At 40.3% G+C, this 14,177-nt stretch overlaps 1 protein-coding gene across 10 annotated transcripts in view; it reads right to left on the bottom strand.

Moving 5' to 3' along the window:
- DTNA (dystrobrevin alpha) overlaps nucleotides 1–14,177 on the bottom strand; it is a 353,310-nt gene that overhangs the window by 31,236 nt on the left and 307,897 nt on the right. For all 10 annotated transcript variants that reach the window (XM_087439129.1, XM_087439125.1, XM_087439119.1 and 7 more), the window contains 3 exons: nucleotides 8,710–8,797; nucleotides 7,097–7,194; nucleotides 1,617–1,730 (listed from right to left, as the gene is read on the bottom strand). In XM_087439129.1, coding sequence (XP_087295255.1) covers nucleotides 1,617–1,730; nucleotides 7,097–7,194; nucleotides 8,710–8,797 — 300 coding nt within the window. The remainder of the gene's footprint in view (nucleotides 1–1,616; nucleotides 1,731–7,096; nucleotides 7,195–8,709; nucleotides 8,798–14,177) is intronic.

Below are 14,177 nucleotides of genomic sequence, written 5' to 3'. Positions count from 1 at the left end.
GCAAGGCTGGGACGGAACCCCCAGAAACATCTATGACTACAATCAATAGGGACTTGGTAAAATCCAAACATAGCCATACAGAACCTGCCTAATTTAGTCACTTTGTATGGACAAAGTAAATGGTACTCTAATTCTGACAGGGGTTTCTGAGAAGCCCACAGCATGACTTTCCTTTTGCACACAGGCATGGTGGGAGTTGCTACAGTCCTCATCTATGTCCTGCTACTCTCTACCTTTGTTTTTATTTTTGCTGAGGAAGACTCACCCTGTGTTAACATCCGCTGCCAATCCTCCTCTTTTTTTTTTTGTGAGGAAGACTGGCTCTGACATCCATTGCCAACCCTCCTCTTTTTGCTGAAGAAGATTAGCTCTGAGCTAACATCTGTGCCTATCTTCCTCTATTTTGTCTGTGGGACACTTCCACAGTGTGGCTCGATGAGCGGTGCATGGGTCCGTGCTGGGGATCTGAACCTGCAAAGCCCAGGCCGCCGAAACAGAGTGTGTGAACTTAACCATTATGCCACAGGGCTGGCCCCAATCCTCCTCTTTTTTTTTTGCTTGAGGAAGATTCGCCCTGAGCTAACATCTGTGCCAATCTTCCTCTATTTTGTATGTGGGACACCACCACAGTGTGGCCAATGAGTGGTGTAGGTCTGTGCCCAGAATCCAAACCTGTGAACCCAGGCCGCCGAAGTGGAGTGCACTGAACTTAACCACTATGCCACGGGGCTGGCCCCAGCTTTCCACCTTTCCAACTCTGAGAAGTGCACTGAAATTCAGGTGTTGAACTAGATGACTTTCTTTTTTTTTTTTTTTTTTAAAGGTGTTGCTTGTTTTTTTTTTTTTTTTTAAAGATTTTATTTATTCATTTTTTTCCCCCCAAAGCCCCAGTAGATGGTTGTATGTCATAGGTTCACATCCTTCTAGTTGCTGTACGTGGGACTCGGTCTCGCGTTGGACGGAGAAGTGGTGCCTCGGGGCGCGCCGGGGATCCGAACCCGGGCCGCCAGCATCAGAGCGCGCGCACTTAACCGCTAAGCCACGGAGCCGGCCCTAGATGACTTTCTAAGGTCCTTTCCAACTCAAATATTTTATGATGACAGAGTAGATAACACCAGGTCTTTTAATTCATTTGCAAAACAAGAAGGCATGAAGTCTATTTTTAAACATCTGTACGTAAAGCTATTAGGGACCAATATTTAGAGAAAATCAGATTCCTTTTTATGGGTTACAGGTAAATTTTTAAAGGTAAAAACCTACGATGTTTATTTAGCTATTCGTGTGTTTGTTTTGTTGATCACTTGCATCATAAACATGTTGTTGATAGTGCAAATAACTAAAAAGAGTTGAGCTCAAATTTTTTCCAGTGAGAGATTCTGTTTCTGATCTAAAGAAACTGTTTCCTTTTCTCTCTGTCAAATGAAAGAATAAAATATAAACAGCCTCTCCTCCAAACCCCCCAATCTCAGCAGTTAGGTGCGTGCTATTAAAAAAAAAGCAACCAAACATCAGCAGCTATGGTGGCTAAGGATTGTTTTCTGGCTCGACACTGTTAGACTTTATTGAAGATCTCAAACACCTGCATTCCTTGAGGTGCCTTGGGATCCCTCTCTTACCTGAGGAGCCGGAGTTCTGCCAGCAGAGTGGGGTTTTGCTGCGCCTTCTCTGGAGTGGGCTGAGAAGCTTGTTCATGCTCTAGCCGCAGCCTCTGGATCTCCTGTAAGATTTCTCTTGGGAGAGAGGAGGAAGGTAAGAAACCAGAGTCAGTTAACTTCCAGGACATCCAGGATCTAACATCTGAGTAGGTCAGGGCCACCAGAGTGAAGAAAGAAGGGATCACCCTACGTTTAGGAGCAGAACCGACCCTCACTAACCAACGGTGTTGACGAGGCATTGGCTGCAGCTAGTTGGGTGCTGTGGGTGAGAGGATACTGACTTCATCTCCAGTACATCCAAACCATGAAGACTCTGCTGTACCTCACTGGAGCCTTCAAGCTGAGTGTTCTCACCAGGACCTAATAATCTTTCTAGTAAGTAATATAATGCTGTAGTAATGTGTTCAGCTTTGAGAAGTACACTGCTTAAGAGACAAAAATGCATCTTCCTATTATTTATGATCACAGTCTGACACCATAAAGTACCTGCAGCTACCAAGTAAGAGCTGCTTGGAGGGAAAGTAAGGATAAATGGTGCTCTTTTCACAAAACTAAATAACCCCATTTTCTCACCAGGAATGAAATTCCTCTCACTGAACTTATCTGAGAAGCCCCCAGTTAGGCAAAATTCTTTCTCTTTTTCTTAACATTTTCAGCCTTAACAATGGATCTCAATGAAGGTAGTCTTAGAAGGAAAGTGCTTTTAAAAGGATTCACTGTAGTTGAGTCTGTGACATAAGACTGCTCTTGGTGTGACCTCTGTCAGGGGTGAGACATGCCAGTCTATTATTGATGTTGGGGCCTAGGCTGCCCTGCATTGAGGTGAACATTGGGCCGGCCATAAAGGGTAGGTGACCTGTGTAAGGCAAATTATCCCTAAGTGAGTTCGAAGCCATTAAGCAAGGTTATAAGTCATGTATTGTTGGGGGAGGGGTCAGTCTCCCACCCAACAAAATGCACAAGAGCCAATAAGACAGAAAAAAGCACCAAGAATGGAAGGTGAACTTGGTAAGCAAAGGAGATGGCTTTCCATTTGAAAGGTTGATTTACAACTGCCTGCTTCACAAACACACCAGAATCAAGAAGCTAATTACCAGTCACTACACCTTTCATGGGTATGGTGAAAAGGTTGGACTATAATTCAGTGGTTTTCAATCTTTTTTTTTGTCCCCTTTGGTGTTCCATGGTGGAAATCTTTAAAAGAAACTTCTATGAAAACACAATATGTCAAACAGTTAAAAGGGAGCTGCTCTGGTTAAAGAAAGGGCGGGCCCCTGTGCTGCTAGGTCTTCCTCTCCTGTCTTCAGGCACCTCTGCTGAGCCCTCTGGTCCCATAGAGCTCAGCCTGAAAATCAGTGAGCTGGGATTTTGAAGATCTTCAGGGCTAACATCCTGATATTCTATGACTCCCACTAGTTCTCCTGTTGATTCTAAGAACAGAACCATAGCAGATCCATTTAGCTCAAGGAAGGAAAAGAGAGAAGCAGCTCTGATAAGAAAAAACAATGGCAAGATATGTAATGAGCATTGAGCACTTTAGTCTATACCCAGGAACTGTGCTGTCTTCTTTAATCTTATTTTATTTAATCCTTATAACAATTCTATTGTATATAGGCACTACTATTATCTGTTTCATAAATGAGGAAATCAAAGCACAGACTAGTTAATAGACTTGCCCAAGTTCAATAGCAAGTAGGTGGTAGAGGTGATTCGAAACCAGGCTGGTTAGCTCCAAAGCCCATATACATCAGACTCCCTCAGTCTTCTAGTACTTGCTCTGACGGGTCTAGTCTAGGCAGGCTGTGACTTATATGATGTGATCTGAAGAGTCTTGCTACTGCTAATACTAACCACAACTGGTTCCTCCAAGAAAGGAAGCATTATCTTCTAAAGATCATTGCTGAAATGTCTATGATTTACCTAGGGTAGTCATGAAATGAAGTGAGGAACTCTATCGTCCCCTGAAGTTCAGAGATCTGATTATTGGGTTAATTGTCACCTTGGAGACCATGGGACCCCTGGGATGAATTTCCACGGTGTAGGAGTGTGACCCGGATAAGCTTCTGGGACATGGTTCTGGGGTCTTTGGAGAGCATGAGCTGCTGGCTTAGAGTGATAAGTTCAAGATGGACTAGATGCTCATCAGGCATGGGATGCAGAACTCTAGGGGCCATGAAAGAACTCAGGGACAGGATGAAGCTCTCCTTCCACCATCTCGTCTTATTCCCATTTCTTTATTCTCTCTCTGGTCCTAAAAACATGCATTCAGAGACTGCAATCCAAAAACATCCTGGAAACAAGCAGTAAGAGTGCTATCACAGCACAGCCAGAGCTGTCAGGATATTCGTGGAGCTTCCAACTGATTCTGGAATCACATGTGGAGGCAGATGGGGTATTTCCCTAAAGGAAGCCCCGATTTCCCCTCAAGTGTGCTATCCCCATGCTGAGTGGAAGCAGGGCATTGGAAGGGAAAACAAAGTGCTTTGGAGAGGTGGGAGAGCAGGGCAACACTGCCACCAAGATAAGGTATTTGTGGGCTTGAGAGTTTTCACTTTAGTCTTTTTTCTTTCTAAGAAAGTGCAAATGTGCCAACAAGTTTGTACCATTCTTTTAATTTTTTCTCTAAAGAATACTTTGAAGAAAGTATGAAAATTTTTCATAAGCATTTTCATTGGTTCCCTCATTAGCATTTACTTTCTAAAGCATTTGGTCCTGTTTGGATGGTACAGTCTGTGAAGGCATCTGGATGTGCCTGGGTCACTGATGAGGAGTTTTCCAACTGATATTTCTTCCCTCCTTGATGTTGCTATCTTGGAACAGACTGATAATTCTAACCATCCTCTGGCCCTGACTTGTGTGCATCCCCATGGCCCCAGCTGAGCCCAGAGCTACACTGAGGAGTGTGGCTCTGCGGGAACTTCTGCACTCTTGGCCCTCACTGTCAGCGGGTGGCCCACACCTGAGGCTTGAGGCCTGAGGCCTGAGGCACCTAAATCCCAGCTGATTTGCTTGCCTGCCTCCCTATTCTACACATTTCTTCTGCCTGGAAAAAGAAGAAGAAATATCTTCCCTTGAAGGATCTTTCTCTAGATACTTATAAACCACTTCTTCTGTGCTAAGCACTTTCACAATTTGGGGATTTCACAGATACCCTGACATTCCAGCTTAAGAAACCCTGCTCTGGATGTTCTAAGTCTTATCCCTTAGTTATTTCAGACTTTCAAAGAGCTCCCAAACAGTGGCCTCTTGCACAGTTACTTTGGCCTCAGTTCACACTGAGGGGGGGCATGTGAGGCAGCCACCGGGACTCCTTATTGTAGCTTTGATGCAGATCCTCTCCATCCATCACATCCTTCCTGGGCCTCTTGTTGAGAAACCAACAGGAGAAATTTCTTTCAGCTGAGGGACAGGGGAGGGGAGAAGGGAGCAGAGCTTTGCTTTTCATGAACATGTAGTTTATTTTTATCTTAAGAGCACTATTGCCTTTCTAAATAATTATATTTCCCTTTTATTCAAATTATTTTCTTTTCTTTAAAGAATACTTTCACCAATTCTCAGGTCAAACTCTCCAGGCATGAAACAATTCTCACAACCTCCTCCTTTACTCTATCAGTTTGATTTCAGTAGTGACATCAGTGTTCAAGAATGGGATTAAGTGTCAAGACACTTTGGTGCTATTCTAAGAAATATAGAATGTACAAATTGTTCCTATGTTGGGCTTACTCAGCACTGAGTTTGAGTTCTGACTCAGCTATTTATTATTTTCTCACTCAATATATATTTACTGAGCTTCTACAATGTGCCAGGCATGGTTCTGGAATCCAGGGGCCATTTGGCATGGCTTCTGTTCTCAAAGAATTTCCATTTCAGTCAGGGAAGACAGACAATAAACAAGGAAACAAAACACATAAATGCGATTATTTCAGATAGTGATAAGTCACACACACACACGTACACGCGCGCGCGCACACACACACACACACACACACACACACACACACACACAGAGGGCCATAATAGAGAGTGGTTCCTGGGGCAGGAGGCAGTGGGCAAGATTAGATAGGCGGTCTTTTAGGAGGTGACATTTGAGCTGAGACCTGGATGATGAGAAGGAGCCATCCACGCATAGACCCTGAGGAAGCGTTTTCTTTCTTTTTTTTTTTTTTTTTGGTGAGGAAGATCAGCCCTGAGCTAACATCCACGCCAATCCTCCTCTTTTTGCTGAGGAAGACTGGCCCTGAGCTAACACCCGTGCCCATCTTCCTCCACTTTATGTGGGACGCCGCCACAGCATGGCCTGACAAGCGATACGTCAGTGCGCACCCAGGATCTGAACCCGGGCCACCAGCAGTGGAGTGCATGTACTTAACCACTATGCCACGGGGCCGGCCCTAGGAAGAACTTTCTAAACTGAGAGAACAACTTATGTTAAGACTTTAAAGAAAGAAAGAAGCCACAAGAGGCAGGAATGTAATGAGCAGGGTGGACTGTAGCTGGAAAGACCTTGTTGTCCATGGTAAGAGGGGTAAGATTTAGTCAAAGTGTGATGGAAACTCATCAGAGGGTTTTGAACAGGAAATAGCTTGATATGATTTATATTTTATAAAATGACAGATTAGATTGAGTGGTAATGGTGGAGATGAAGTGGAGAGTTTTGGGATATGCTGTGGGGGTGGACTGAGCCAATCTGTGTTGAATAAAGAAAGGACCTGCTGATGGATGGGATGTGGAGATGTTTGGCCTGAACAACTGGGTGATGGTGGCGTCACTCCAAATGCCTCTTTCAGCCCGGGGTCATTACAGGGACCCTCCTTGGTGAGCTTTCTACTTGTCTCTGGGTGGCAGAATTACCTTTCTTCTAGCACTTAGGAGGGCCCTTCTGCATTAGACAGATCCTTAGCAAAAACAAGCATGTCTGTAAAAGGAAGATGAGACTGTCTAGGGAGAAAACATTAATCTCATTGACATCTCAGAACTATATATATACATATAGTTTTCTCATGAAGCTTCTGAAGATCTGAAATCTAAAGACTAGCTTTTCAGAAGCCAGCATCACTGACTCTTGCTTTCTCTTAAGTAAGTGTCCAGGGTGAAAAACCTGGATATTTTAAAGCATGACTATTGTTATTAATGAACACACTTTTTTTTTTTTCTTTTTTTAGGAAAAGATTTGCCCTGAGCTAACATCTGTTACCAATCTTCCTCTTTTTTTTTCCTTCCCAAAGTCCCAGTGCATGATTGTATATCCTAGTTGTAAGTCCTTTGAGTTCTTCTATGCGAGCTGCTGCCACAGCATGGCAACAGACAGGTGGTATGGTTCCGCAACCAGGAATCGGGCTGCCGAATTGGTGAGAGTACTGAACTATAACCACTAGGCCATCAGGCCTGGCTCAATGAACACACACTTTGATCAAAAAGCCAGCATATCTAAAAAGCCTTACCTGTTCTTGTTTTCTAGTTCTGCGATCAGCTGCCTTTGTTGCTTATTTGCATCAATGGTGAAGGAGATGTCAGGAGCACTTCTCTGCTGAGTCGGTTGCTGTAAAATATGTGGTTTACACTATTTAATACTGGGAATGGGAACCCACACGCATTTGAGAAGACAGGAATCATGAGATATGCAGACAAGTAAGAATGAATCATTTCTATCAAAACAAAAAAGTAAATATATAAAATTAAATTGCTATTCCTCTCTTAAGGACTAACTTTTCTGTGGTTCTGGAGCACGCCTCTGTAATGGAAAGCAGAAGAGAACTCTTTTTGGCAGGCAAATTCACAAAACATAAGAAAAATGTTTTTAGCTTTCTGACTTGAAATCTTTGGGGAGCTATTTCACTCTTGTCATGCTGTCTCCATTGCGACTATTCTCTGTAGAGGTGGGTTTAAAAAATGCTTCACTGTTAAGCTAGCTCTTTCTCTAGAATTACTGTTCAGTCACTGTAATGTACAATTAAAAATTTCACAGTTTTAAAGTCACAGTAGTAAGACTCTTCGTCAATGTAGTTTTAGCATTTCTTTATTCATATTTGTTAATTTACATTGATGGATATATATATCCATATATATATATGTACATACTTCTACTTTCATACCAACCAGCTCATCATTCCTGGTCATGCATGCATGCAACCAGTTTTAACAACTGGTGTATATGCAGCCATAGCTTTCACTATTCTTATATAATCATATACATATACATATATATACACACACACACACATATATATGTATATACATATACAAAAATTAACTCAACAAATTTATATTTATATATATACACACACATACAAATTAACCCTTGACTAAATACACACACACATATAGATGTATATACATATATTATAGAAATTCCTCAACATCAATATTTATTGTTTTTAAAACAAATTTAAAAAATCACAACTAATCTTTCTACCAAAGAATGCCAAGCTTTCAAAAATGGCACTGATTGCCTAAGCCCAAAGACATGGAGAAACTCAGCCTGCCTTTTAATGTCCAGAAACCTGACTGTGGGAAAGGTTAAGCTTGGTGTAAAGGTCTGGCTTTCGTAAAGCTTTTCTGTGATTTTTAATTAGCATTTCTTTTAACAAAGTGATTTGTGTTGCTAATGAAGAATTTTGAGGTCCTATGTTTTATATCCTAAATGGCTTTCTAAAGCTAAGTCTGGCATAGGGCAGCTTTGACCTGTGATCTTGGTTATTCTTCTGATTTCATTACAGAATTTTCTCTTTATTACATATATGTTACATATTGATAAAAGTAGGAACTTAGCCAGTTGTGGATTTGAGTCATTTCTTTGCTCTTTATATTAACTGATCAAGAATTATCCAGAGAAATCAGGTGTTGGGCTGGTTCAGCATGTTGTAGCAGAATATCTCATGCTATGATTTATGCCATACCAGAATGTTAGCCGAAAAGTGAAAAAATGGAAGCAGTGGGAGGCCAGGTCACTTTTAGGTCTTGCAGGCGATACAGTAGCAACTCTTCAGCTCTGCTGTTATAGTACCAACGATAAGGATAACAACGAACATGACATCCTCTCACTCAAACTACTTACAGACGAAGTGGACTCTGCTGCCAGTCTTGCCGCGTACCTGGCGATCAGCCTGTGTTCTTCATCGAGCCGGTTTGAACTCTCAAGCATACTATTGAGAACAGAGCAAGAAGGAGACTGTTAGACAATGAGAAAGACTGATGTATTCATATTACCACCAGAGGGGTTTGCTATTTCAATTTTTTAGTGCAAAAATTTGAAAGCTGTACAAATCCCTGTTAATGATCTCAGGCTTGGATTCATGACATGATCTAATATGTGTCCAGAAAGGCCATTAATAAATCCTATCTTCAGTCAATTCAACTGTCTTATTAAGAAAGCTCCAAAGAAAAGTGACGTTTCTGATCAACATTTCTGATAAAAGAATATTTTCTCTTTAACATTTTCATTTCCTTATTATGTATCGTGTATTCAAGTAATACATGTCCAAAATAGACATGTTAGAAAATATGGAAGCAGGATGAAAAAAAATCAATTGTGGTCAGCCTGCAGTGATCCCCACCTCCTGGTATTCACACTTGTGTGTAATCCTCTCTTTACTATGGGCTGGACTTACTGACTTGCTTCTAATGAATAGAATTTGGTAGAAGTAATGGAAATGTCACTTCTAAGATTAAGTTATAAAAAGACCATGGCTTCCATCTTAGGCCTGTTTTCTCTCTCTTGAGCTCTTTTGGATTGCTTGCTCTGTGGGAAGTTAACTGCCATGTCATAAGGCAGCCTGTGGAAAGGCTCATGTGAGAGAAACCAAAGCCAGCCAATAACCTTGTGAATGAATCCCCACAGGTGGAGCCTTCAGATGAGATCACAGCCCCCCAAGTCAACAGCTTGATTGCGACTTCATGATAGTCCTTGAGCCACAGGTACCTAGCTAAGCCAAACCTGGATTCCTGACCCACTATGAGATGATAAATGTTTGTTTTAAGCTGCTAAATTTTGGGGTAATTTGTTATACAGCAATAGATAACTAATATAATTCTCATCTATAATATTACTACCCAGGTAACTTGCCATTTTATATTTACTTCCAGAGAAGTGGAATTATAGTAGTGGTTTCTAATGACATTAATTGGAATTGTGTAGTGTCTCCTATAAATTTATAGAAATTGTTCATATTAGAATAAGGATGATGTAAGTCCCTAAAAAACTAATGCAAATAGAAGCATTATCAACTCTCCTACATTTCAGAAGGATCTTAACTCAAAACTAAGTTTTGGGTGCCATTAAAACAATTCTATGAAACATACCAGTAACACTAATCCCGTTGACAGACTAGTTGGTCATAGTTTGATTTATCAGTTATTATGGTGAGAATAAGTTCAGAATCAAGATTAGAAACTAGTTCCTCTCATTCCCAAATATACTTAGATTCTCCTCCAATGGCTCTTATACTTAAGTCTGCTCCTTAAGAAAAAAATTAATACTCATGATTATATATTAAAAATGACATACTTCTACGCCAATATTAAGGTTGTAAAAATTATCCATTGCAAGACTTGGATCCATATAAAGTAACATACATTTATATTATTTATATGTACATTTACATATAAAGTAAACATGCAGCATAGTCTTCTAACCTTTGTTCTAGAGCAAGAAGATGAGTGAAAATCATTATGTGCTTCCAGAATATTAGCTATGTCACTTCCAAATAGCCCTTCCCTGGCTGGCTGAATCCATTACTGTAAGATTTTTTCTTGTCATTTGGAAGACATTCCTGTCTCCATTATCTCTGCTCTAGTCTATGCTCATTATATATGTAAACTATATCTCTTCTTATCTTGAATACTTCCACTCTAGATTTAGCCATTTTCTCTGGGCTATGATAACCACCTAGAATATTCCTAAATTTCTCCATTTACCAAGTCACTTCTTCATCCTCAGAAAACGAGTCTTCTCTTTTCTTTTGCCCAAATGAGATAATGCATATAAAAAGCATCAAGCTAGTATGATGCCTAGAACACATTAAGTGCTCAAAAATGTTAGTTAACACAATATTATTATTTTGCCTCTTAAGTAACCCGTTCAGATTTATTAATGATTCTTGTCTCCTTCAAAATGTCATCTACCATCCAGCAACTATCTAGAGAAGGGCTTCTCAAACTTTAGTGTGTATACTTATCACTTAGGGATCTTGTGAAATGCAGTTTCTGATTCCATAGTCGGGGGTGGTGGGGTAGGTTGGGACCTGAGAATCTGCACTTCTAACAAGCTTTCAAGATATGTTGATACTGCTGGTCCAAGGACAACACTTTGATTAGCAAGGATCTAGAAAATATTGAAAATAAAATGGAAAATCTACACACGTGAAATGAACCCTAAATGTAAACCATATAATAGAGATCATTTTTCTTGAGTATTTAACTGATATCCATATAGCAAGTGTGATATTTCACAAACATTCCCTTAAGAGAGAAAATTTTAGGATTCCAGGCTCACATATGTGTAGTGTCTGTCCCTGTGGATTGACATGTCCATCAGCATACAAAAGACTTGGAGTAAGAAAATAATTTTAATAGCAAAAAGAATTAGTTCTGTAAAATTGATGCTTTAAAACAGATGTTTGTCTTTATAACACAATGTCTGCACTCTGCAGTGGTTAAAAATAATAACTGAATTTCTTGTTACAGCTTTAATAAGAAAGAGAAAGTTACTCTGTCTTTGCCTTAAACATAAAACTACCCCACAAAGAAACAATTTAATTTGATTTTAACATGTTTATCATTTCTGGCTGGTGTTTAGAGACTATATGCCTAATTCAACACAGTTTGTGTAGACAACAGGGCCCGTTGTTCCAAGCCCAGGACAATGATCTGTTTGACTGTCTGAAAGTGACTTTGTCAAAAACATTTGTGAGTGTTTTGATAAATAAATAATAAAAAAAACCTTGATAAAAAAACCTCATGATAAAAGTGTCCTTTATTGTGAATGACCAGCAAGTATAAATAATATGAAGGTTACATAGAAAAAGCCTCCTGGAAATGTAAGACGTGAAGTTATGGGATTCTGTCTAGTAAGCTATAACTCATACTTCCAAGCCTTTCCTCCCCCCAGCACCGAGTGAATGAGGGGTGAAGTGATATATTACCCCTTTGTGCACACAAACGATTTACGAGTCCACATGTGCCATTTCAGTATGTTCAAATTATACAAGGGTGAATGAGGCATTCCTCTGATAAATTCCATTATTTCAAGACTTCAATTACAAATAGTTGAAAATGAATGGCCAATAATCCCTAAATAATTAAAGAAATACCGATTCCCACACTTTCTCCATCCCTGGCTATTCATTTCAAGACTTTATAATCAGTAATCTTACTACAAGACCATGATGAATTAAAAAGTGGCTGCTGTGTAGACTGCATTTCAGAGTGGGGAAATGTATTATTTTGAAAGCTCTCCACGTTCTACCGTAAATGCACAGCCAGTGTCTATTGCTAGAGATTTCAAAATGGCATTTTAGGCAACTCAAGTGGCCTCAGCTAAGCTAGGGCTTACTAAATTGTGATTTAGCAAAGATTTCTGGGAACTCAGGGTTTGTTCACATTTCCTTGGTTTCTCTGCAGGCCTGTTCTGACTTCCAGGCTGGGAAAGTCAACAAAATAATGTGATCCAAGGGGCACCAGAAATACTTCTATGTTTTCCCTCAATATTTTTTCCATTTGTCTGAATGGTGACAGGAATTTCATCGCTAGAGATTAACTTTTAAGGTCATTAGGCCTCATGTACTACTCTTCTACTAAAACGCAAATAGTCAATCGGAGGATGACTGCCTGAAAAGGCATCATTAGTTAACACTTAAGTGGAGAACTACTTTATGAGGTTATATCCTATCTTTTGCAGTTGGTTGAGAGCAAAATGCTATGGGATAGAGCCCTGTTCAGGCCTTTAGGAGTCAGAGAGCAGAAGAGTCAGGGTGAAAAGGAATGGAGAGATACTGGGGCAGGAGAAGTGGTTTTGTGGGACTGAAGAATGGGGAGGGAAATAAACTAACTCTCAAAGCTTCAACCGTTGGCTCTTTAATGACTGGTTTGAAAGGATAAAGGCAGGAAATCACAAAATGGCTATCTTCATGGATAATAATAAGAAAAATTTACCATAATAATGGCTTCTCTACAGGGATGCCTTCAAACTCCTTTATGGAGACCCTGACTTGAACTATAACTATGTTATAATTGTCCACCAAGGCCATGCATTCTACCTTCTACAAACTCTCAAATTCCTCCTTTTCCTTCTATTCCAACTGTCACTCATGTGCTCCAGGCCACCATCATCTTATCTGAATTAGCGTAAAGCCCTCTCAACAGGTCACTCTGACTTTAGACTTATTCTTCCCTCCAATTCATTTTCTATCCTGCAGTCAGTAATCTTTTAAAAATGAAGTGGGCTGTAACATTCCTAGGCATAAAATCCTTCAATAGGTTCTTATTTTTGAAACTCTTAAATAAGGCTTATAAGGTCCTGCGTAATCGAGCTACATCTTTTACATCGTTTACTCTAGGAGCTTTAGCACAGTTAAATTCCTCAAATGTATCACATTCTCTCTGCTCTCAACAATCTCTCTGCCTCCTCTGCCCACTTCCACTTGGCTAATTCCTCGTCATCCTGCTGTCGGCTTTAGCTGCCATTTCCTACCCTCACCTCCAACCTCCAAATTCTGGCTTACTGCTCCTCATCTATTCCATAGCACTCTGCACTGCCCTATTACAGTTGCTATCACTTTGCATTTTAATTGCCTTTTCACTTGTCTTTATCCTCCACTAAACTGTAACTGCTTTGAAGGCAGAATGGTTCAATCTTTTCACCATTAGATCTTAGCACAGTGCTTGGAACACAGCAGGAATTATCTAAGACTTGGACAAAAGAAGGAATAAAGTTTAGCTCTCGTAGGCTTGCAATGTCATGGTCTTTGGCCTGCCTCTTCTCTTTCCTTCTTGGCTCTGCATGTACCCTCAACACTTTGAGAAAATCATAAGAATACAGATGAAATACTGTACTTTAATACTAGCCATGCCATCTACAATTGAACTGTGAATTCACATTTGGCAGGGTTAAAATGAAGATACACTCTATTGCTGCATACGGATTTCTTATCTGCTTTGTGTAGGTGCTGAAGTTCATAGAAATGTAACTATACTCATTCATATTTATCAACATCAGATCTTCCCTACCCCCAATCATGGCAAATTCTCTTTTGGTTCACATTTTGTCATTGTTATTGTTGTGCTTTAAAGATTAGGAAAGCAGATGGTGTCTGAAGGAGGTAAGCTCCCACTCAAAAGAAATGCTTACTCTTAGGAGGGGTGAATAACTGGTAGGGATGTTATGAAAGAGTAGGTGGGAGGTTGGACTGGATCATTTCTGGATTCAAACCCTAGCCCTTTCATTTACTAGCCGTGTGACTCTGGGCAAGTCACTTAACCTCTCTGTGCCTCAGTTTTCTCATCTATAAAACAGGGATACACTGGTCA

The sequence above is a fragment of the Ceratotherium simum genome, chromosome 14, assembly GCF_057802395.1.
Source record: "Ceratotherium simum simum isolate JZ-2026a chromosome 14, ASM5780239v1, whole genome shotgun sequence".
NCBI classification, from domain to species: Eukaryota; Metazoa; Chordata; class Mammalia; order Perissodactyla; family Rhinocerotidae; genus Ceratotherium; species Ceratotherium simum.
This window is presented reverse-complemented; position numbering and strand designations above follow the sequence as displayed.